At 39.0% G+C, this 21,983-nt stretch overlaps 1 protein-coding gene across 1 annotated transcript; it reads left to right on the forward strand.

Annotated features, from left to right (window-relative positions):
• Positions 1-273: 273 nt before the first annotated feature.
• LOC145784563 (uncharacterized) lies at positions 274-10,210 on the forward strand. Its single transcript, XM_082596410.1, has 7 exons — positions 274-411; positions 2,242-2,304; positions 2,869-2,918; positions 3,069-3,594; positions 6,238-6,512; positions 6,898-8,236; positions 8,435-10,210. Exons 1-7 carry the CDS (start codon positions 303-305, stop codon positions 8,698-8,700), a joined length of 2,628 nt encoding a protein of 875 aa, XP_082452536.1. The 5' UTR covers positions 274-302; the 3' UTR covers positions 8,701-10,210.
• Positions 10,211-21,983: the final 11,773 nt, after the last annotated feature.

Below are 21,983 nucleotides of genomic sequence, written 5' to 3' on the forward strand. Positions count from 1 at the left end.
AAAATCTCATAACCGATGCTGAATGAATATGAAATTGACCTCATACGACAAAATCGAATCTGATTCAGAAACGGTCAGAAATAAAAACAAACTGAACTGAATAACTGGCGTCACATTTCGCCATTTTGAATTAAAGTGGTGACTGTAGCGGATTTAACTTATTGATGTCAATTTACGTTTTTTTTTTTAATACGTTTGTTTATTTTTATTATGCATTCGTTAGGTTTAAAAAAAAATCACACAACTTTGCTTTGTCCCTTGCCAGCGCACTTAAGAGTGGATCGAAGTCTCGGCGCAGCAATATGACGCTAGCGATTTCACCCGGGATACTTGCTGTTGTCGTCATTCTAGCCTTAGAGCTGCTGGTCATTGTGATGGTCATTGGTTTCCTCATGTGGGGAAGGAACAGAGGTGAATATGATGTTTTCATTTGAGTTGGAAACAATTAAGCTCCGTCTTTGAAACATGTCATTGATGAAGCTTTCAAACTTTGTAACTTGGTGATTACAATAAATGTTGCTGCTTGCAAGTTCCTAAAGTTTGTTGGTTTTAAATTTTTAAAGCAAAAAACTTCACAAATGTGATTGGTAATGACAGATGGGTATTAGTGGCGTGTTGCGATTGCAATTATGTCAACCTTTCATATAAACAAACTGGTAGCACAAAGCGGTTCCACAACGATGAAAAAGTTCTGTCTCCTTGTCTCAAGCCTAATTATGCTGAGGTAGTTCTCAATAATTCATAACATACCGTCGCCATTAAGTCCCTAAGAAGAAAGATTTGGAATCGCACAGCTCTTTGAAGATGACTTGTTGAATCTGGCTGAAAGCCGGAGTTGAAACCTTGCACCACCCCGTATCACAGTTGCAGGACGTGTCCAAGAGCATGACGTGACACGTAGACGTTATGGTCATCCTGCTGCATCTCATGCTTCACCCAATCGTCTTGACCATGTTTTGCCCAGGGATATCTAAAGAAGGGGATACGAAGGCTTTTATTACGTCTGACAATAGAAGGGCTTTTGTTTATCGTAAATAATCTGTGTTTATCGTAAAATGACAATTGGGACCGATAGTAGTTTAATAAATTTTGTTATGACAACTTGCATTGCGCTATTAGCATCAGGCCTGGATATTCACAGCATGCTCATGGTTGCTTGTTAATTCAACTACTCATATACTCGCTTTACATCTGGCCTACTGCAAAGACTTTGTTAAAAAAAACAGCTTACTGGCAACTTTTCAACTGACTTTGTAGACAAGTATTCTTTGAATATGCTCTATGTAACGTTTGTTAACTGTCTTCTGTAGCTCATTGTATCAGCTGCACTACAAAACTTTCTACGATTTTAAAAAGAACCACATGTTTAAAGCACTACAAACTACGGCCCTGGTAGTGTCACGAGAATAAGGCAATCGCTGCGAGCCTTCATATCCCCTTCTCTAGATATCCCTGGTTTTGCCATTGGACCCCGAAGCCTGAGACAAGAGAGTGAGGTTGGAGTCCTGCGCAGCTCTCCCTCACAACAAAATCACGCGCAAGTCATGTTTCTGGATCAAGCTTGATCTCAGTCTCATTGGCCATCTTCGGAAACGAAGGGCGAACATCAACATCAATTCGGTTCATTAGGTAAACCATCAATAGAGTACAGAGTGGAGGGAAAGCTGTAAAAGACCCATATATTATTTCCAACATTGGCTTTCTACTGCCTCTTCCAAGAAGTGCCTAGCTACGATTCAATCACCATTCAAGCGGCTTTGAAATATGTCTCACAAGTGGAGAAGCTAACTTTGCCACAGAATAGGCTGTAGCATAAAATACCAATTACAGCGTCAATTACACAATCCACCGCCCAGAACGAGGCTTGTGGTCTGTGTGAACCAAACAACACAATGTCTTCTCTATGCCTTACCTGGCAGTGAGCCAACGCCATCGCCACTGTTTTAATAGAGATAAAAGTCAGATCCTTGGACGAGCTAAAACATATCATAATAAGAAGTGAAGAAAGGGGCGTTCTTCCCGGCTATCAGGACAAGGCTGAGCACTCACTAGTACGACGTACTATATACTGTATAATAAGAAGTGACGACGTAAATATTTGAACTGTTGTTGGCAAATTGAAATGTTAGTGTTAGATGAGGCCTTAATAGACTTAATATTTTATGAATCATTCTAATCCGTTCAAAACGTGTACATAGCACTACTTTACACAGTACTACTTTACACAGCACTACTTTTCAGACATACAAACCGATATCCCAGACTCCGGAAAGTACCAGGGGAAGTCCGACGAACTGGCGCCAGGTGAGATTTTTATGTGTTGCAAACTTGTGTGCAGTTTGCTGGAACAACTAGCCGGATGACGTGGAATTTCCTCACGTTTCTTCCTCTGTTGGGTGGCATACAATGCCCCATTGTTCATGACTATGAGCTCTTCTTGCAGCTTTTTTATTCGATTTTGACCATTTTATGATGTTTGATTTTCAAATTATTCTTAGTCTGCTTATGTTTCTTTTTTCCTTTATCTTGTAACAAATGTTGTCATATAGCTTGTCAGAAATATTTTGATTTTTTTCTTTCGAGTTTCTAATAGAACTTTGTTAGATTTGGACTTGAAAAATACAGTATTTCATTATCTTGAGTAATACAGTATTAATGCAGCCTTTTTGTTTAATTGAACATTTAAAATATATATTTTTGTGATTTAATTTTCTATTGACGTCTATAATGCACGTTTCAAGAGGCTTTCTAGCCACCTGCAGTTACAAATGAGCAGTAAGCACGTGATAGTAATTTATAGTAAATAATTCAATTATCTTAAACTTCAAGACGTTTGAAATTATCATAATGATGTTATTTTTGGTGCAGGTGACGATGACGCATGCATTGTTGAAAATGAAGTCCTGGAGGAAAAACCGGTAAGAAATCGAACCTCATTGAAAGAAGCACAATTTTACCGTCCTCCACCAGTCTTGTAGATTGGATATCTCGAGCGTCCATGGCACGTCATCATGTCAGTTTTTATTATGATCATTCATCAACGCTACATTAACATATCTCTTTTACAGCCAGCTGAATCCAATTGCGATTCCTTGACATCAGAAAAGAATGACAAGGGATCGTTGTCTCAGTCTTCTTACACTTCGGATGATTCTTACACTTCTGGGGAAGAGGAATCTTGTCCATCCGACAGCGAAAAAGAGCAGAATCAACCAGGTGCTTCCAAAGAAGCAGAGAATGACGACATTCCATCAATTCCAGTTAATGAAGAACAAATTCAAATGCAAAACAACGAAACTGAATCTCACAGATCTTCCAGACGCTCTATTTCCTCCTCATGCTGCTCTAACTCTTCAAATTCTTCATCTTGCTCTTCTACTGTGGAAGATGAACGAAAACACAAAGAAAAAGATAATGACTCAACTGACGAACATTTTGCAGAAATAACCACAAACACTAATGATAATAAAACAAAAGAAAAAGAAGTAATCGAACAAAAAGTTGAAGAAGTAAATGTTGTAACGACAGAAGACATCAATCACCATTCCGTTCCACCATCCCAGGCCACTAACCCTTTAAATTTAGAAGAAAAACGTGAGTTTATGCTACTGTGCCAGTTTCCTTGTGATGTTCCTTTTTCCATTCACCATTCATGGTGATACTAACCTTACACGCTAATTTTTAATGTATAAATTTGTTTAATGTGACATTGTCAGAATAAGACTTCAGCTTATTGCTAGCAGCATACAGTATATTTCAATTAGTGCAAGTATGCGTCGAAACGCAAGAAAACAAATTTTTGTTATTTCCCTTTCAGAATGGTATTCTATATCTTGACAACACAATAGTCGTTCCCTCCAGGTTTCAATATCAGTCAAGTGCTCTAGGCACTGATTCATGCATTGGTCCAAGAAAACCACCATAGTGATCCCTTTCACCAAAAACAACTAAAATTAGGAGAGAAATGGTGGTTGGAACGTCTGGGTCAATCTAATCCAATAACAAAGAACCCAAAAATACTAAGCTCATGTTTAGCAAACGTTACAAAAACTAAAATGTTTTTATTTTATTTTCAACTTATTTTCTAGTTTTAGTGTTTAAGTTAAATAGTTCCTTCTCAACTTATGTTCTATTTTATTCCACTGTTAATTCATTCAGTAGCACTAAAGATCAAAACAATTTAGCTTTTGAAACAATGGGGTTGTGCGATCCACTCGGTGGCGCTACAACTGGGTCCTAGCAACACGCTCACAGTGATTGCTTCAAGCTTTAGCACGCTTTGCGTAACGCGCGTACAGCTGATATGGGTGGGATGGGAGTGCAGTGTTGTGTTGATGTGAGGGTAAGAAGGTGCATATTACCAAGTTTGATACATTTTAGGCTTGATTTAACGTTGTTGTGGCTATAAAAGCAAATAAGTAAACAGGCTTTTCGAACACATTGCATGACAAGGTATCGACTTGTGGTGACAGGCAGAGAGGGAGATAGAGCAGTTTTTGTAGCTATAATCCTTTAATAATGTCCTTGAAGTCTATGATTGTGCTGTCTCTTCCTTGTAATAATAAATTGAGATGATTTAACTCCGTAAACATGTCAGTTAAATAAGCAAGATTTTCTTCAAAATTATCAGCATTCATCACATCAATCAATTTTTTTTCAATCATGCCATTTTGTTTTTGGATTTGTTTGGCAGTTTGCTTCTTTTGCATTTCACTATCAATTTTATTCTGCATAAATGCCTTTACTTCTCTTCTTAGCTGAAATAATCGATTCAAAGCATTGCCTTTTGATTCAAAGCATTTGCCTTTTGATGACATTAAATAAAAACTCTTCTTTAATGTCATTTTTTATTTTGTAATGGACGTAAACTAGCATCTGTGCACAAGATCGAACTCCAGTGGACTCATCCACTGCAATGCTGAATAAGCCAGATTCTTTAATTTTCTTCACAAGAGTCTCCTTAACATTTTCTGCCATTTCAAAAATTTGGCTCTGCACTTTTGTTGGGTAGAGAAACTTGCATACCCTGCCATCACCTTTTATATAGGCTACCAAGTAGGCTACTTATAGGCTACTTGCATACAATGCCTTAACCATTTATATAGGCTACCAAGTAGCCTACTTGCATGTTTAACTGTATGATGATTGATGAATCAACCATGTTTGATGGGTGTGCGGAGCACACACTCTGAATAAACGCCACTGCAATATCCAGGGTTGCCATCGACATGGACCCCAAAATAAGGACAACAGAAAAATTAAATTTTCATACAAAATAAAACAAACGTTTTTGAACAAATCTCAGCATTTATACGAGCCATTATATATCACATGCCATATTGTTTGCCAGAAACAATGTGTTCCAGCAACTCATTGTTCGTAAAAAATACTTTGTGCATCTCACGACAACTCAGGTCTAGGTTTACTGTTACTGTAGTAGGAATTTGGCTGTCATTCTACTAAGTTTATTCACTAATTGTTGAAAATAAGACAAAATTAAGACTCAAATCAAAAAGAAGGACATTTCCTAGCAATAAGGACAGTAATATTTTCTAAGATAGAGTTCTTTAAAATAAGGACAAATCTTAGAAATAAGGACGGTATGGCAACCCTGGCAATATCCCTGGAATGGGGTGATTTACCGATTAGGTCCGTGTTGTGCACCGTCTTCCTGGCGTTCAATTAAAAAATGGTTTTCGATTTCGCCATTTACTCGACAAACCTCCTAAGAAACTCGAGTTGCTAAGCGATCTGTTTCCGACGGCCGTCCCTATACTGTACACTTAGTTAATCACAAGCACTTTTGCAACTTTATGAGAATTCTGTAACTTTATGAGATGTTTTTCTTATTTTTGTATCATTCTGCGTTCCAACCTTCTAAAAACAAACATGTTTTGATAACTACAATGCATATCCGAATCATATTTTAAGTTATTCTTTCGCCCACGCATAACCAAGCGCTGTACAACGCATCGTTTATTTGCTGCGCAAAGCTAGTTTTCGTCTAGAAGGACCCAGTTGTACCGCCGCTAGTGGTTTTGTGGTATCCTGTCGCACAACCCCATTAAAATAACATTCTAACCCCATTCTAAGATTATATTCTAACGCTAAGAACCGCCCTCAACATCTTTGTTTACTTTGACGACGTATTTCGTCAGTGGATTTACAAAAGAGCTGCTGCTTCGCCAACAACTAAACTTGGCTTCGGCAAACCAGGTTGTGACCAATTTGTTTCAGGTGACGAGCACCATCTACCGGAACCACACTCACAGTCGTTTGACATCGGAGGAATCACACTCTCCTTAAGAATCGAACCAGGGCCGTCTTCTCCCTCGGTCCATGTCAATCAAAAAAGTTTTGACAAACCTGATAATCCTTCTAGTTCCTCTGAATCTGACGATGATAGTTTCCCCCGTTCCAGCAATGAACTCGACAATGAGATCGAGGTCATCAGAAGATACGAGTCTACAGAAAGGGAGAACCCCTTGCTTTATGATCCATTGCTGAAGAAGGTAACTCGCAACTTATTTGTAGTTCATTTGAAAGAATCTCCAAAGCAGATCCATTGCTTGCTCAGTTGCGAATAGCCAGGCCTAGCCATTATGTTTGTTAGTGAGATTTTTTGAAGCTGTCAAAGATTATATTAGAGTAGCTTTGTAATAAAATCAGGTTTTACCTGCCTCGCATTTTTAAACCTCCCTGTAGTGGCAATAGCCTGTACTTATAACTGACTGTAATAAACTGAATATCTTGAAACACTTTTAAACGTTTCATATTCGCAATTTGCCATTGATGTTGACTGCGACACTGTCAACAATTCTTGGTAATAATTTTGTAGTTCAAATATTTTATTTTACGTTTGCATTGAAGCTTTAACGCAAGCGTTAATATTTACAGATGTTCAAAGGTTCCGCCGCCTCTCAAACGTATCCATCGCTGCAGACTGAAGACGATTATGACGTCGCCGACGACGTAGAAGGAGAACAAGCAGTCGCAGGGATTATCAACGTCACAAGTGGCGAGAAGCTGACGATTTGTCAAGCTATGAACAATGGATTAATTCCTAAGAAGACAGCGTTGTTGCTGTTAGAAGCCCAGGCCGCCACCGGATGCGTCGTCAACCCTAGAAACGGTGTCAAGCTGTCGGTAGGTGACGCTGTTACTTTGGGAATTATCGATGAAATCTACAAATCGACGTTAGTAGCAGCAGAGGGTGCATTTTATGGCTTTATGGATCCCAGAACGGGGGAAAACGTTTCTCTCGCGACAGCAATGAGCAGGGGAATCTTCCCCAAAGCACAAGGCACAAGGCTGTTAGAAGCACAAATCGCCACTGGAGGCATCATTGATCCGTGGACTGGCTTACGTTATCCGCTAGCTGGTGCTGTTTCTAAAGGTTTAATTAATCGCAATACGGCGTCATTCCTAACCACCCCAGAAGAACAAACAGAATTTTTTGATCCCACAACGCAAAAGAGACTCGGGTATGCAGACTTGCTCAGCAAATGCATTCGCGATTTGGACACTGGATTAAAATTTCTTTATATTGAAGAGAAACCAAAAAGCACAGCAAGTCGTTATCAGCCTGAGCTGCTCACCTTCAGAAGTGCATTCAGACGTAAGGTCACCCTGCGGGAACTGGTTGATGCTGGGATTGTTGAGAATCCAATTTTAGATGCTTTCCAGTCTGGGAGGTTAAGCAAGGAAGAGCTTCGCGATCTATTGCGTCCTTACCTCGTTGGAGAAAATCCAATATCAGGAATCCTCAACAAGACCACCCGCAAAGTCCTCACCATTTGCCAGGCAATTCAGGATGGACTTTTGCGCAGAGGAACAGGTTTAGAATTATTGGAAGCTCAAGCGGCCACCGGAAGCATCATCGATCCTCTTTCAGGGAAGAAAATGTCGGTGAATAAAGCTGTGAGCACCGGCTTGGTCGATGAACAATATGCCGGAAAACTGAGAAGAACGGAGCAAGCCGTACTTGGTTATTCAGAACCAGGAACAAAGAAAACAATTTCCTTGTTTGAAGCAATGAAACGAGGGATGGTGATTGAGAGCCATGGAATCCGGATGCTAGAAGCCCAGGTGGCAACAGGAGGAATCATAGATCCGGAAGCAGGATACCGCATTCCTACCAGTCTTGCACTCCAAAGAGGGTTATTCGACCAAAGAACGGCCCAAATATTGACCAGCAACCATCACGACATGAAAGGCTACTACGATCCAAACACCGGTATGCTAGTTGGTAATTGTAACTGTCTGTGACTACGCTTTTATGTGCATTTTTAATATAATCAGTAAAATTAAGATTTATCAACATCAGCTTGTCATTGTAAAAAATTCCAATGTACGTAATCGTTGAACAAAAAAATATCAAAACATCATGATTTGTACCTCAAGGATGCTTGATTGAACAATCCCTTTGTTACAGGAGACAATCTCACTTACAGTGAGCTAATGCAGCGATGCGTTCGAAATAAAAAGAAGTATGGAAACATGCGTCTACTTCCAATACGAGATAAGGCTCCTATGGCAGATGCGTTACAGAAAGGACCTTTCCGTCATCGCAAAGTAATTGTGATGAATCCTTCTACCCGGAAGCAGATGACAGTGGACCAGGCTGCGGCCGAGGGGGTGATCGACCAGGAAACAGCAGAAAAGCTCACAAGGCAGGAAGCGTCCTGGTTTACCAGTTGACAAATTCAATCAAAAGATAAATAAAAATAATCATGTTGATGATGCAAAGTGCTGCACACTTTATTAAATCTTTTATTTCATGTCATATCATTTAATCTTTTGTTATGTAATGCAATGTTATGTAGACATAGCTTACACACAGAAAAAGCTTTTTACTTTGAAAGCATGTAGGCTACAGTCTGTGTACGTGCACTATTCTATATTTAAAATATTCTTACATCAACTGACAACACTCGTCTTGTTTACATTGATTTATGATCTACCTAAGTTAAATCAATGTAAACAGGGCGGGTTTTGCTGGTTGGGTTGTGATACTGAACGGCCAGTGCTGCCTTTGTGGTGAGAGGAACAGTAACACCAACTATTGAATTGTACAGTTGTCAGTACCCGACGACGTGTGTAGAATGAAAGCGTTGGTTCCATGCGAACATTGTTGGCTGCATTGCCGAGTGGTAAGAGCCCTGGCTTGACGTTCGAAAGGGCGCCGGTTCGACACCGCCTAAGAGCATGTAGCTGTGTCTTGTGTAGGACATTCATGAGCAAGCGTGAAGGTGAACACGAAGATTGAATTCCTTGTCTTCCGTACACAATCTAAATCTTCAATTACTGGGCGTAAGCCTGGATACGACAAACAACAAAAATGTCTGAAGTTTGAGACTAAGTAGGCTACTCATATGAACTGACCAACACATTATTTATTGCATGACATATTGCGTGACAAAGCATGCCTTTTAGTGTCCTACCAAAGACACAGCCGCATGCTCTTGAACGGTGTCGAACCGGCACCCTTTCGAACGTCGTTCCAGGGCTTTCACTGCTCCGCAATGTAGCCGACATTCAGAAATCGAAAGTAGCCCACAGTGAAAACTTTGATAAATTCTGAGTTTGAGATTTTTAGTTTAGTCACGTAATTTCAACCCTACTAGGCTACAGAGAAGGAACTGTTCGGGAGTAGTCGTCTAGTGCAGTGGTTCTTAACCTACAGTGGGGGACCGGCAAAATTTTTAAAAATGTTCGCGGACCGGCAACCAAAGATCGTAGTCAGTGGCGTACGCAGGATTTTCTCAAGGGGGGGGGGCATTAACGGTAGCGTAGCCAGAAAATTTAGAAAGGTGGGTTTGACGACAGGCGGGCAAAGCCCGACGGCGTTTTCGCCTAAGACGAGACCCAGCGGCGGGGGGTCTGGGGGGCCTCCCCCAGAAAATTTTGAAAAATTACTTTGAATATGGTGCATTCTGAGAGCATTTTCAACAAAAATGTGGGTATGAATATTCCTGTAAAATGGTGGTGTCAGGTGGCATAGCAAAAGGATAAGATCATGTTTTCTTCGGCATTTTTCGGAAATAAAGCTAAGTCTCTACGTTTTCTTGTTGCTAATTCCTGGCTGAGATGTTTGCTATTGGCAAAAGTCGCTCTTTTAATTCAGTTTTGTTTACAATTAGGAAAGTTTTTTTACACTGAAAGCATCATTCCCAAGCATAAAGAGACTGAAAGCATCATTCTCAATATCGTGACGTCACACAACATCTTAAGGGGGGGGGGGGGCCATGGCCCAATGGCCCCCCCCCCCTGCGTACGTTAGTGATCGTAGTGAATAGAATGAATATTAGTATCGTTTTGTTAACCAAAGTTGTCGTTGCGCACCATAATGCAAGGTTTTAGCATATGATTTGTATTCAGGACGAAAATTAGAATAAAACGGCAATCAAATCAACTCAAACAGAAAAATGTCAATTCATTTCCATACAAAATTTACGCTGCCAGTAGACTATGTGAGGAAAACGAGATATCAAAGAAGTTTCTAAAACACGTAGCTCTGTGTCGGCATCCAGGCGATTTCTTTGCTTTGTAATGTAAAAGCCAGACATGAAAAAGAACTGTCGTTTCTAAATAGCTGGTTGAAACAATTTACCATCAAATCGATTGTTTTGAAAGTTTGGGACGAATTGGTTTGCAACAGATAACCAGAAGTGTGACGATGATGTTTTTCGAATCTGGACTGCAAAGTAGAAGCATAACATATTGTAATTCAATCAGACTTTCTTTTTCATGAAGATTAAGATCGCATGTGTTGAAATCATCGATGCATGGATTGTTTATCCAAAAGTTTCCATGTCGAGGATCTTCATGTTACGCGAAATGAATCGTTAAAATTGTTAGCCAACTCTTTCAATTGTTGACTCACAACGCTCAGCACCTCTTTTTAGTTTTTTCACCACTCCATTTCACCAGCATTTTCCACAGCAAATCGGCTTGTCTTCATTCCATTCTTTGAAAAACAAGATCTTTGCTTTCTCAAACTCCGGTTCTGGCGAATTTCCATTGCAGGCCTGACTTTATCCCGGAACTTCAAACTTATCTAATTCCAAATTTTCGTCTCCAACGACTTTGAAATTTTTCAAAATCAAGGACCAAATTCCCTATTTGTTTATGTATTTCTGTGTTTCAAAACTTTTTGAAAACTATTATGCAATTTGTCACAAAAAGATTATCAACGGCACAGAATTAGGTCATCAAAAAGTGCACCTTTATGATCAAACAATTTCACGTGGAGATTTTCAACATTTACATGCGACCCCATTTTGTTTTTCTCAAAATTATAAGATAAACTTGACTTTGCACTGTTTGTAACTGTAACGACACTCTGGACTGAAAAGGTGCTTTTCAGTCCAGAGTGTCGTTACAGTTGTAGTGCAAAGTCAAATTTATCTTACAATTTTTCATTGACGTATATTGCAGACTGAATCCCTGATGAGGACACACGTACGTGTCGAAAATGTTTGAGTTATCATGTTATATATTTTGTTTTGTGTTTAATACATTATGTTAAACCGCTAAACTTTAAGACAGATTACACACTTTGGTTTGCCATTAAATTCAGTTCTGGAGTGACTTTGAATAATAAAAAGTTAGTCTAAACTAGCATCGCGAATGCTTTTGCTCTGTCTTACTTGTCGCAACTATTCCGTTTTTGATTATTGCACCACAATGGTTTATTTGTGACACGAGGTAGAAAGCTGTATTACAAAACACAGGCAAAGGTTGCGAAATGCGAACTAGGACAAAAAAGTATCGGTCTTTTTTTTTGGTAATGAATTGAAACGGTAACAAATTGAATATGGTGAGTTGTGGCGACCCCAGGAAAAGTTAAGGCGGCCCCATTTGGGGTCGCGACCCACAGGTTGGAGACCACTGGTCTAGTGGAACTCAAATGTTGGCTTTGTTGAAATGATGGATGATGTGCATTGAACACTGAGTTGGACCTTTCAGTGATTATTTTACTTCTTTTATCAGTTGGCCTAATCAATAAACTCACATGACAACTACAATCATACTTTTAATAGATTTCTTTCTGTCCAAGTCTGTCGGGGTAAACCATGGGAACAACACCCTTTTGTGACGATGAACCAAAGCAGTGAACACATATCGAGCAATACTTTAGGTTATGCTACAATGTATTGTTTTATACGTAATTGATTAAAAAAATCACTAAAACATTTCCAAGATAAGCTTCGTCATAAAAACTGCATCTACACCACTGAAATGGTTGGCTAATAGACACCAGTTCTTTGCAATCTAACTTTTCAGAAAGAATTTAGTTATACGTGTAGCCTACTGTAAAATAGGCGCCAGTGTATCTTGGTATCGGCCAGAAAGCACAGTACGTTCTGCTATGACATGTTTAATAAACATTTAATAAACAAACATTGTTTATAGCAAGCAAGAAACGCCGATACGGCTTCAAATAACGAAAGCTTAACTCTCGGGTGAGCGCTAGAGCAATGACAACTCCACGTTCAGCGGCGCCTAGTGGATGAAATAATTTACTTCAATGACACTTCAACAACAAGCGGAATCTTCACACCTCGTGACAACATTATTTTAATTATAAGTTTGATAAAGAAGTTACGTCTTTCCTATTGTCAGTTACTATTGTACGTCTTTCCTATTGTTGTTGTTGTTTAACTGTATTGTCAGTTAAACAACAACAACAACGCATACACGAGTTCCTGGTAAATTCCTATCGAACCAGCAATGTGTCTGATGTCACAAGAAACGTCATTATCTATTCTGACCAGAAACGTGTTTTCATTGGTGCGCTAACTGGGTACTTGCTGGCGTAATAATGCACATGATTTGGTTATTGTAAAACGAAGCACAACGCTTTGTGGATGTGGACATATTTCGGTCATTCCATTGACACCACTATTTCGGTTTTAATCTAAATGTTAGATGGCGTTTGACAAAACCAATGCATGCGCATTGAAACTAGCTCTTTGAGCTTGCATGGTATAGAATCCCTACAGTGTGGTATCGTGCACGGACTTCCATGCTTTACTTTAGCTCCACCGAGCATGCGAAATCAAAAGGAATTTTGTTTTAATCATGGGCTCTATCCAAGGGGGGTGGGTGATCAACCCCCCACTCATTGGAGTGGGAGGGTGATCAATGCAAAATCACCCCCCCCCCCCCCACTCATTTGGCTTTGAAAAGGTTGTGTGAAATTTTATTGGTCAAATTTTGAAAAAAAATATTTTGGCTGTTATTATTCGACTGTTGTTACTCAGTTGGCTTTGAAAAGGTTTTATGATATTTTATTGATCGAATTTTCAAAAAAATATTTCGGCTGTTATCACTTTTTTTTAATTTTTGATTTGGTAACCCTGAACTACAAGCCAGGCGTTTACACTGTGGAGTTTTAACTTAGTTTGCTTACCCCTTACCCAAAAATGCCCTTCCGACAGTGGTGCCGAAGCTAGTTGAAGATTAGGGAGATAAATCAAACTCTTATTAAATTTTAGACGATTTTGAACATTGGGGGGGATGCATACTTTTATACACAATTTTAGTGGTAGGCTACTGGTATTTACTATTAAGTTTATTAAACAATCACCGGACCTCGATAAATTAGCTGCTAACAGCATAATATACAGATAAGAAATCATGGAAATAAAAGCGCTACCAGTGCTCTTGTGAATGACTGCTGCAAGATTAAGAAACAAGCAAAGAAAAATTGGTACCTCCAGCGGGATTCGAACCTATGACCTTCCAATAAATACTTAGTTTTTCCAACAAAAAAACAGAAGTTATACTTTTCCTCTTGCCCTCTCGTTCACTAGAATCCCTACACTTAGTGCGCTATAGGACAAAGTCACTCGTCAGGAGACTGAAACAATCGAAGCTACAGAAGAACATCTGTAAAATTATGACAAAAATAATAACTTTCAAACTCATCACAAGAACTTGTTACAACCGAACATATTGCGTCTTACGGTAGTGCGCATTGAAAACTCATTAGCACTGTCGTTTATGCTGATGTCATTAAGAATATTTTGGTGAATGTTGCAAACAGTGCTAGCATTCAACCTTTCCTGTCCCAAAGTATTTCTCAGCCAGGTTTCCAATCTATGAAGATTGGAAAACGACCTCTCACAAGCAGCAGAGCTTACCGGGCCAATTAATTCTTAATCAGTTGGAGTATTTGAGAATAGAAAGGTTTTTTCCAACTCGGACAATGCCTGGTAGGCTAAGCTCTTTTAGCATCGTAGGTTACAGAGATTTTGCTCCTGTTGCCTTGCTGAATGAACCAATTTGATAACTCATCGATTGTCTATTCAGCTCTGGATAATTTTTGACCATTTCAGGAACTGAGCCGGTCTTGAAAATTCGGGCAAGTTCTTTATACTTTGCCGAATCGGGCAAGTTCTTTATACTTTGCCGAATCGGAATTCAGGCTACTTTCAAACCGTTCGGTCAGTTCAGAGATAACTCTGTCCATGAACTGATTGTAAAGTATTTTATAATGCAGTTGAGTGTCTGCAGTACCGTAGTTGCCATCGAGCGTCTATCCAATCTTTCAGGGACTCTATGCATGTTGATGATCAATGAAGTTGATGCTACAATGAGGGGTCTGGGGGGCGTAGCCCCCCAGAAGTTGAAATGACTATGACGATTTTAGCCCACTGTCCAAAAATCACCCCCCCCCCCCGAATTCTAAAAGTGGATAAAGCCCTTGGTATTAATATTAGTCTTCCTCGTCGTTTGAACCTTCTTCGCCACTTCAGGGGTCGAGGGGCTTTGCCTTTTACCACCCTTGGGCAGTAGCGGCGACGCGGTCTAGATGTTTAGGCAGGTGTCGAGCAGCCATTGAATTGATTCGTCATCCAGTTCACGCAACCACGCACACCATTTGGCGCATGGTAGATGGCGCAGTTGCAGATGATTTGGTCTGCGGTTTGTTCCTTCTTGCCACACTCACAGATCGCGGATGGAGACATCCCCCATTGTGCATGTTGGAGCGGAGTAGTCCGACGCCAGTACGGTAGGCCTATATCAATATGGTACCAATATCAATAACTTGCTAGTCAGCGTTCCCTCTAAGAAAATTTTACGCTGAGCAAATATTTGATTTAGTGAGCATGAGCATTTTAATGCTGAGTTAAAATGAATTACCAACAGAAAATGTAATTACTGTAAATAGTAAAACCAGTCTTCAGAGTCGAAACTGGAAAATAGGCTATTTTTGCAAGCTACGGTAAGTAATAAAGTTAGTTGCATCCACGAGTGTGGAGTGTTTGTGAAGCAAAGACAAAGGATTGTGATGTAACAAAAGGGTATACTGTATGCTCATGTGCATCAGCACACGGTATAAATGCGATAAGCGCAGAAGCGTTCTGTCCAAATATAATGTTGAAGATCATTTTACTTTTAAATTTGGAAATTGCAAGTGCGCAAGAATGAGATTTTACTGCGCAAATAGTCTGGTGGTACTGCGCATTAGGGTGGGCCGTTTTTGACTTTTTTTCGAAATTCAATAACGGCTAGTCATAAAAAGTGGCACATGCATGAAAAAATTACGTGTGCAAAATTTCATCAGTTTGGAGGTGCATCTTCTGCCCCCGCAAGGGGGTCAAACTTTCAATTTTTTGAAAAAAAAGGGGAATTTCACTTTCCGTTTTAACATAATTTTTCTTATAATTTTTCTGCTGGCTAGTTATAAATTGTAAGTGGGATGTACCCAGAACTTTCCTATGTAAAGGCATGTTCGAAGCTTAAGGTTTACTGCCCCCGCATCGACGACCAAAGTGCTGACTTTTCACCAATTTGAAATGCTATTTTGTCATTGCTCAATAAACAAACTTGTCGCAAAAGGGCGAGATGGTGATAACGCTGTACGCTCATTTATGTTCTGTCCACTAACTTTGCAGGTTGACACGAACTGACAAACTATAAGACGTTGTCTTGCTTAAATTAAAAGCAATAGTAGCCTAGCCTACGTTTGATCAGTTGCAGCTATAAAACGCAACCTATAATTTACTTCAGAATAAAAACAATATTATCTGCAGGTTCCAATGTACTGTACAGTTCCACGTGAATTGTTATCATGATTTTGTTTACACAAATTTGTCATTTACAAACCATTAAACGTTCACTTAATAGGCTACGGTACAACAGAACCACATACAAAAGTAAATTTTGTTTGACAGCAATGTAACGATAAAAAAGAACTTGTGTTAACAAAAAAAAACGAAATTCTGTCAAAAATACAACAAACAACAAGGTCTTTTAGCCAGTTCCCCAGATTATTGCTCAAATTTAGTTCTGGCTGAAGTCTAATGAATCATAAAATCTTGTTTCGACTGGAACCTAGGAAATTTTTTTCCTTGATTGTAATATTGCTTTAATGTAGGCTACCCATCTCTTTCAACGCTGTCCACCACATGTGATGAGCATCTGTTGTGTGTGGCAGAGAAAACGTAGAAAACAACTGTTGTGAAGACATCTTTGTTTTGATGTGCTCTTTTATCACATTGCTGTCAACACCACGCATCGGGGTTCCGTAACTGGAATATTTTGCCAGTCTATCATCTCAAAGTAACGTTCGGAACTGAACTGCAATATTGACAGGGTGAATTTTTGCTGACGAATGGTGTGAGATGATAATATTCTTGAATTGAAAATTCTTCTCCATCCTAGTTCCCTTACATACTCTTTGGTATAACATATGATTGCAATCAAAATGTTTTCAGGATGGCATAAAACGCATTCCTCTATATTACTTTGTTGAGGATATTGGGGGTTTATTCGATAGCTTCTGAGCAGAGTGTAGAATTTTAATGTTTTTGGCCATTAGTGAAATTGCTTTCCTTTATAATGGCAAACCATACTGGAATATAAACATTCATAATATAGTCCACACGTTCCACCAATACAGCTGACGCGTTAGATGCAACATATAAGCGTAGAATTCTATTGGCTGTGTTCAACCATCTTGAGTGGTTCATCATACCTGGACTCTTATATGCGAAATGAATGGATATATCTCCAATTTTCACTGCTCTATGCATATGTAGAAGATATTTTTGGTCAGTGCTGAGGTCATTTTCATCAATTTCAGTCTCTGGTGCAGGAACTGCTTTATATTTTACAATATCTAGTTGTGTGGCAGTAGATACTGCTTTATAATGGGCCCAGTGAAGCTATCAGGTCTGCTAGTATTGCCATATCTTTTATAAGATGCCTAAGAGGCAATTCATTACTATGGAGTAGGCATATTAACCATTGAAGTGGCTTTTGGAAATGACCTTCCAGGAGCTTAATCACGACGCCTTTTTGACCAGTGTTTATTGCGGTTCCATCGCATCCAATTACCATTACATTATCACAGCTAATTTTATTGGATCCAAGATATTCAAGAATCCCGGTAGCTATTGACACATTAGATCAGTTGGCTGCAGTAAAATGACCAATGAAATGATAACTTGGCTCCTCAAGTAAAGTAATGTGTTCTTCAACTGCAAAATGTTTTCGAAGTCACCCAGCAATTTCATTTTGTTTGATGGTTTAATCTTTTCGGCCATCAAAATATATGCTTTGCAAATTTATGCACATGATAGGCCTACTTTCCATTTGAGTTGTACGCCTCATTTTTTTCTCGCCCTTCTCACTTTGCTTTTGTGGCCGATTATTCATGTTTATCAATCACCATTATGCGAGTTGTTCTTTGATCAAGAAGGAACTGTTGTTCTGTAACAGGGACACGATTTTCCTGCGGGCAAGTACATTGCAGAAAATTGGAACACTTAGGCTACAACAACCGATTTCAAATATTTTTACTTTGCAGATTCTTTCATTTGGTCCAAATTTCGCTGAAATTTAGGCCCACCTCTACAATTTGACTTCAAAAGGTTATTCATTTTTTTTTGTAACTCTTTATCATAAATATGTAGGCTACTGCTGATGTTCGTACCTCATTCGTATCATCCTGCAAAGTTAGTGGACAGAACATAAATGAGAGTACAGCGTTAACACCATCTCGCCCTTTTACGACAAGTTTGTTTATTGAGCAATGACAAAATAGCATCTCAAATTGGTGAAAATTCAACATTTTGGTCGTCGATGCGGGGGCAGTAAACCTTAAGCTTCGAACATGCCTTTACATAAGAAAGTTCTGGGTACATCCCACTTACAATTTATAACTAGCCAGTAGAAAAATTATAAAAAAAATTATGTTAAAACGGAAAGTGAAATTTCGCCTTTTTTTTCAAAAAATTGAAAGTTTGACCCCCTTGCGGGGGCAGAAGATGCACCTCCAAACTGATGAAATTTTGCACACGTAATTTTTTCATGCATGTGCCACTTTTTATGACTAGCCGTTTTTGAATTTCGAAAAAAAGTCAAAAACGGCCCACCCTACTGCGCATTTGCTCAGTTACGCACCTTAGAGGGAACACTGTTGCTAGTACGGTAACAAATAAAAATTCAATAGCATCTTTGACTTTGAAATGATCTTCAGTCTGGTTCGAAGGTCTTGTGACTAAACCAATACTTGAAATTAAGTTTATTATGTGATGTAAAGTCAGAATGAAAAACATTTCTTTTTTGCCAATGACTTGTAAAACTGACAAGTTTAGTTGATCGATACAAATCAACTTACAAACCGGCTCTTTATTTGAGTTGATGACGTCAATAGTTTACTGCTTTGGTGCGGCATAAGCAATAAACTACGGCGTAAGCTAAGTCGAAAGAAAAGTATTAAAGGTGACGTAAGCTATACATAGGGCCCGCAAAAGTCAATAAAGTCCAAATTTTTTAAGGACCTCGTCTGTCCACGAATCAGAATAAAGTTGTTTTCAGCACCTAGGGGACTGTTTCTAAGAAGTTTATAGGTCAAAATAAAGTCAAAATTGACAATAAAGTCAAAACTTTTCAAATTATGGCTTTTGACAAACTTTTTGTGTTTCTTGAGAGAAATTTTTGTCAAAATCCTCGTGGAAGCATTGTAAATCAGGAACTGTGACACAATTAAACCATATTAACCCATAAAAGCAGGAAATATGTCACATTGTCACAATGCCCAGTTGGATGAGCAGTAACTTTTATAGCAAATTGTCAATTGTTTATTTACTGTTACGTATTTAAATAAGTCTTATAAAACACCCCCTCTTCACAAACGTGGTCTTTTCGAAGATCAACAGTTTGGCTTTTAGGAATAGCCTACAGGCATTCTGTCAGGGCCGGGTTTAGCTGATGGGAGGCCCGGGGCACTTTTAGAACGGGGGGCCCCTGTGCAAAAAAATTTTTTGCGTCTTAGGCGCGAAAATTGAAATAGTTGAAAGAAAAAAGAGGCATTTTGCAAAAACTTCAAAGGCTGAAAAAAAAAATCAATACAGTAGCGCAATCACATTTTTTCCACCTCGGAAGCAATCCAAAAGGGGGGCCGGGGGCAACTGCACCCCCTGCCCCCCTAAATTCGGGCCTGCATTCTGTAATGCAAAAATGCCTAAGCAAGCTAAATCGTCTTCAGATTTAGACCTTTGTCGAGATTTTGCTGATGAATTTAATTTACCATGCGGAGAAAATCGAGGCAAAGTACTCTACTTTTCATAATCCATAAAACACCTTGACTTTTCGACAAAATGCTACGTTTGGGTCTGAAATCGACAAAATATTATGTTTGGGCAACTGGTATCACGGCTGGTATCAATTCAAGGAAGAACTGTGGCCTCTACAAATATGCAACTTCGTTAGGTCAAAATAAAGTCAAAATTTGATAAAAACAAAGTCAAAAAAATTTTTTTAGGTCAAAATAAAAATGGCCCTAGTGATGTAGTATTGGGAACAGACCATGACGTACTACATAGAGGCCGAGACACGCTCTATGGAATTGCTAAAGCTGGGGGCAGATTGTGACGTCATAGTACCATTATCTTCTATTGAACGGGCATTGAACATACGAATATTTATAACCAAGGTTGCCATCGACATGAACCCCAAAATAACGACAACTGAAAATTTAGATTTTCATACAAAAATAAACAAACGTTTGTGAACAAAGCTTTGCATTTCTACGAGCCATGACATATCACATTCCGTAGTTTTTGCCCGAAAAAATCTGTTTTAGCAACTCCTTGTTCGTAGAAAATACTTCGTGCATCTCATGATAGCTCAGGTCAAGGTTTACTTTACATGAAGCAGGGATTTGACTGTCATTTTACTAAGTATGTACAGTAATTGTTGTCAATAAGACAAAATAAGGACAAAAATCAAGGACATTTCTTAAAATTAAGGACAATAAGTTTTTCTAAGACACTTCCCTTCAAAATAACGACAAGTCTTAGAAATAAGGCGGTTCGGCAACCCTGTTCATCGGACTGAAATAGAAGGTAGGCACTTTAACGTACACCCCAGTACGAAGGACATAACGCAATAATGCGTGACGTATATGACATCACTGGTGTTTCAGTCACAATTTTCCGTATAAACTCAATTGATTGCAGTCATTAAGATCCTTCCTTCACTCAATTCAGTTGCAGAAGAAAAAAGAATATTAGCCGAGGGTGGTGGTCACAGCGGTAAACCATAATCTCTTCGTGGGAAAATTGTAACATAAGATTCCCGAATCCGTTCGTCTGCATGTAATGACCGAAAAAGAAACACTCCTTTGAAACGTCTATTCAAATTTGTATTTCTGTAAAATTAGCCACCTGGCTGTCGAAAATGGAATGCAACGCCGTACACCACTAAAACTTGTCACTACAGAACAGATTACTTGGATAAAGACGGAATTTTTGTCCAGCTAGCAAGCACTAAGCAAACAGTTAAATATGCGACTAACTCTCAAGCAACCATTTCACGAATGACCAGAATAGATATCAATATCTCAAACTCACGTACGCAGTACTGTGACGTAATAGTGAAAGACATTGTCACGCAATTCAAACAGGTGTTCAAAGGTGGTGATGCCATGTTTCATGTTTAAACAGGTTTGACACAAGTCTTACGAACGATGGTGCAATTTTGGCTCATTTTTAGGAAAAATTCCATGACGTAATACGCTAAGATTCAGTAGACCTGAACGGTTTTTATATGACGTTTGATTAGGTGAACCATTGTCGGGAACAGATGGGAATCGAACCCACACAATCGAAATGACTATTCCCTTTGCCCGAACCCATTAGGCCACGCTGGTTGTGGCGATACATTCACTTAAATTTCTTTGTATCAAAAATTTTTCGAGAAGAAGAACGATCAGAATATCACTTGCTGAGTCACATGACTAAAATCAGCTGTTTCGCATATACGTTACGCATGATTGCGTTATTGTTTTAGAAAAGTGGAATACGTTAAAGTGCCTACCGAAATAGAAACTGTGGCAGCTCAAGATTATATTGTTATCGAACAGCCGCCTACTGAAAGTTGAAGTTAACCGCCTAGTAGGCTACTCGTTTTGTTTACAATTTAGGCTATATATATATTTTTAATCTCGTATTAAGCGGCCCACCACAAACTTGTAAGAAAAAAATGCAGTTAATCGTTCGCTATAGCCTACTGAGACTGTTCCACATCAACCTTGAAAAAGGCTTCACAAAGTGAAACAAATCAAACATAGCCGCAATGGGACGCAAATAGGCCTAGCTATGTTAGGTCTATATTTATGGGCCTAAAACTTTTCGCGACCCATCATGTTAATTTACTCTCCTTGAATTTCCAATATCCATTACTCTTTTATTTGCAATATCCATTACTCTACATACGGTGCATCCTGACTCATTACTAGTAAGGTAACCGGGGTGGCTAAAGGATAGACCCTTTGCCCTAGCAGTTCAAATGACCACCAGCAATTTAAGTAGGCTTTGCTATTTCGAATCAAACCATCCATGAACGTAAAAACAATCATTGTGTTACAACCGGAAAAGCAGCTTATCATGCAATAGCATGGCTATGGCTATGAGGGCTATTTTACTGAAATGTGATTATGAGCAGCGAAATTTTTATACAAA

The sequence above is a fragment of the Aplidium turbinatum genome, chromosome 15, assembly GCF_918807975.1.
Source record: "Aplidium turbinatum chromosome 15, kaAplTurb1.1, whole genome shotgun sequence".
Classification (NCBI taxonomy): Eukaryota; Metazoa; Chordata; class Ascidiacea; order Aplousobranchia; family Polyclinidae; genus Aplidium; species Aplidium turbinatum.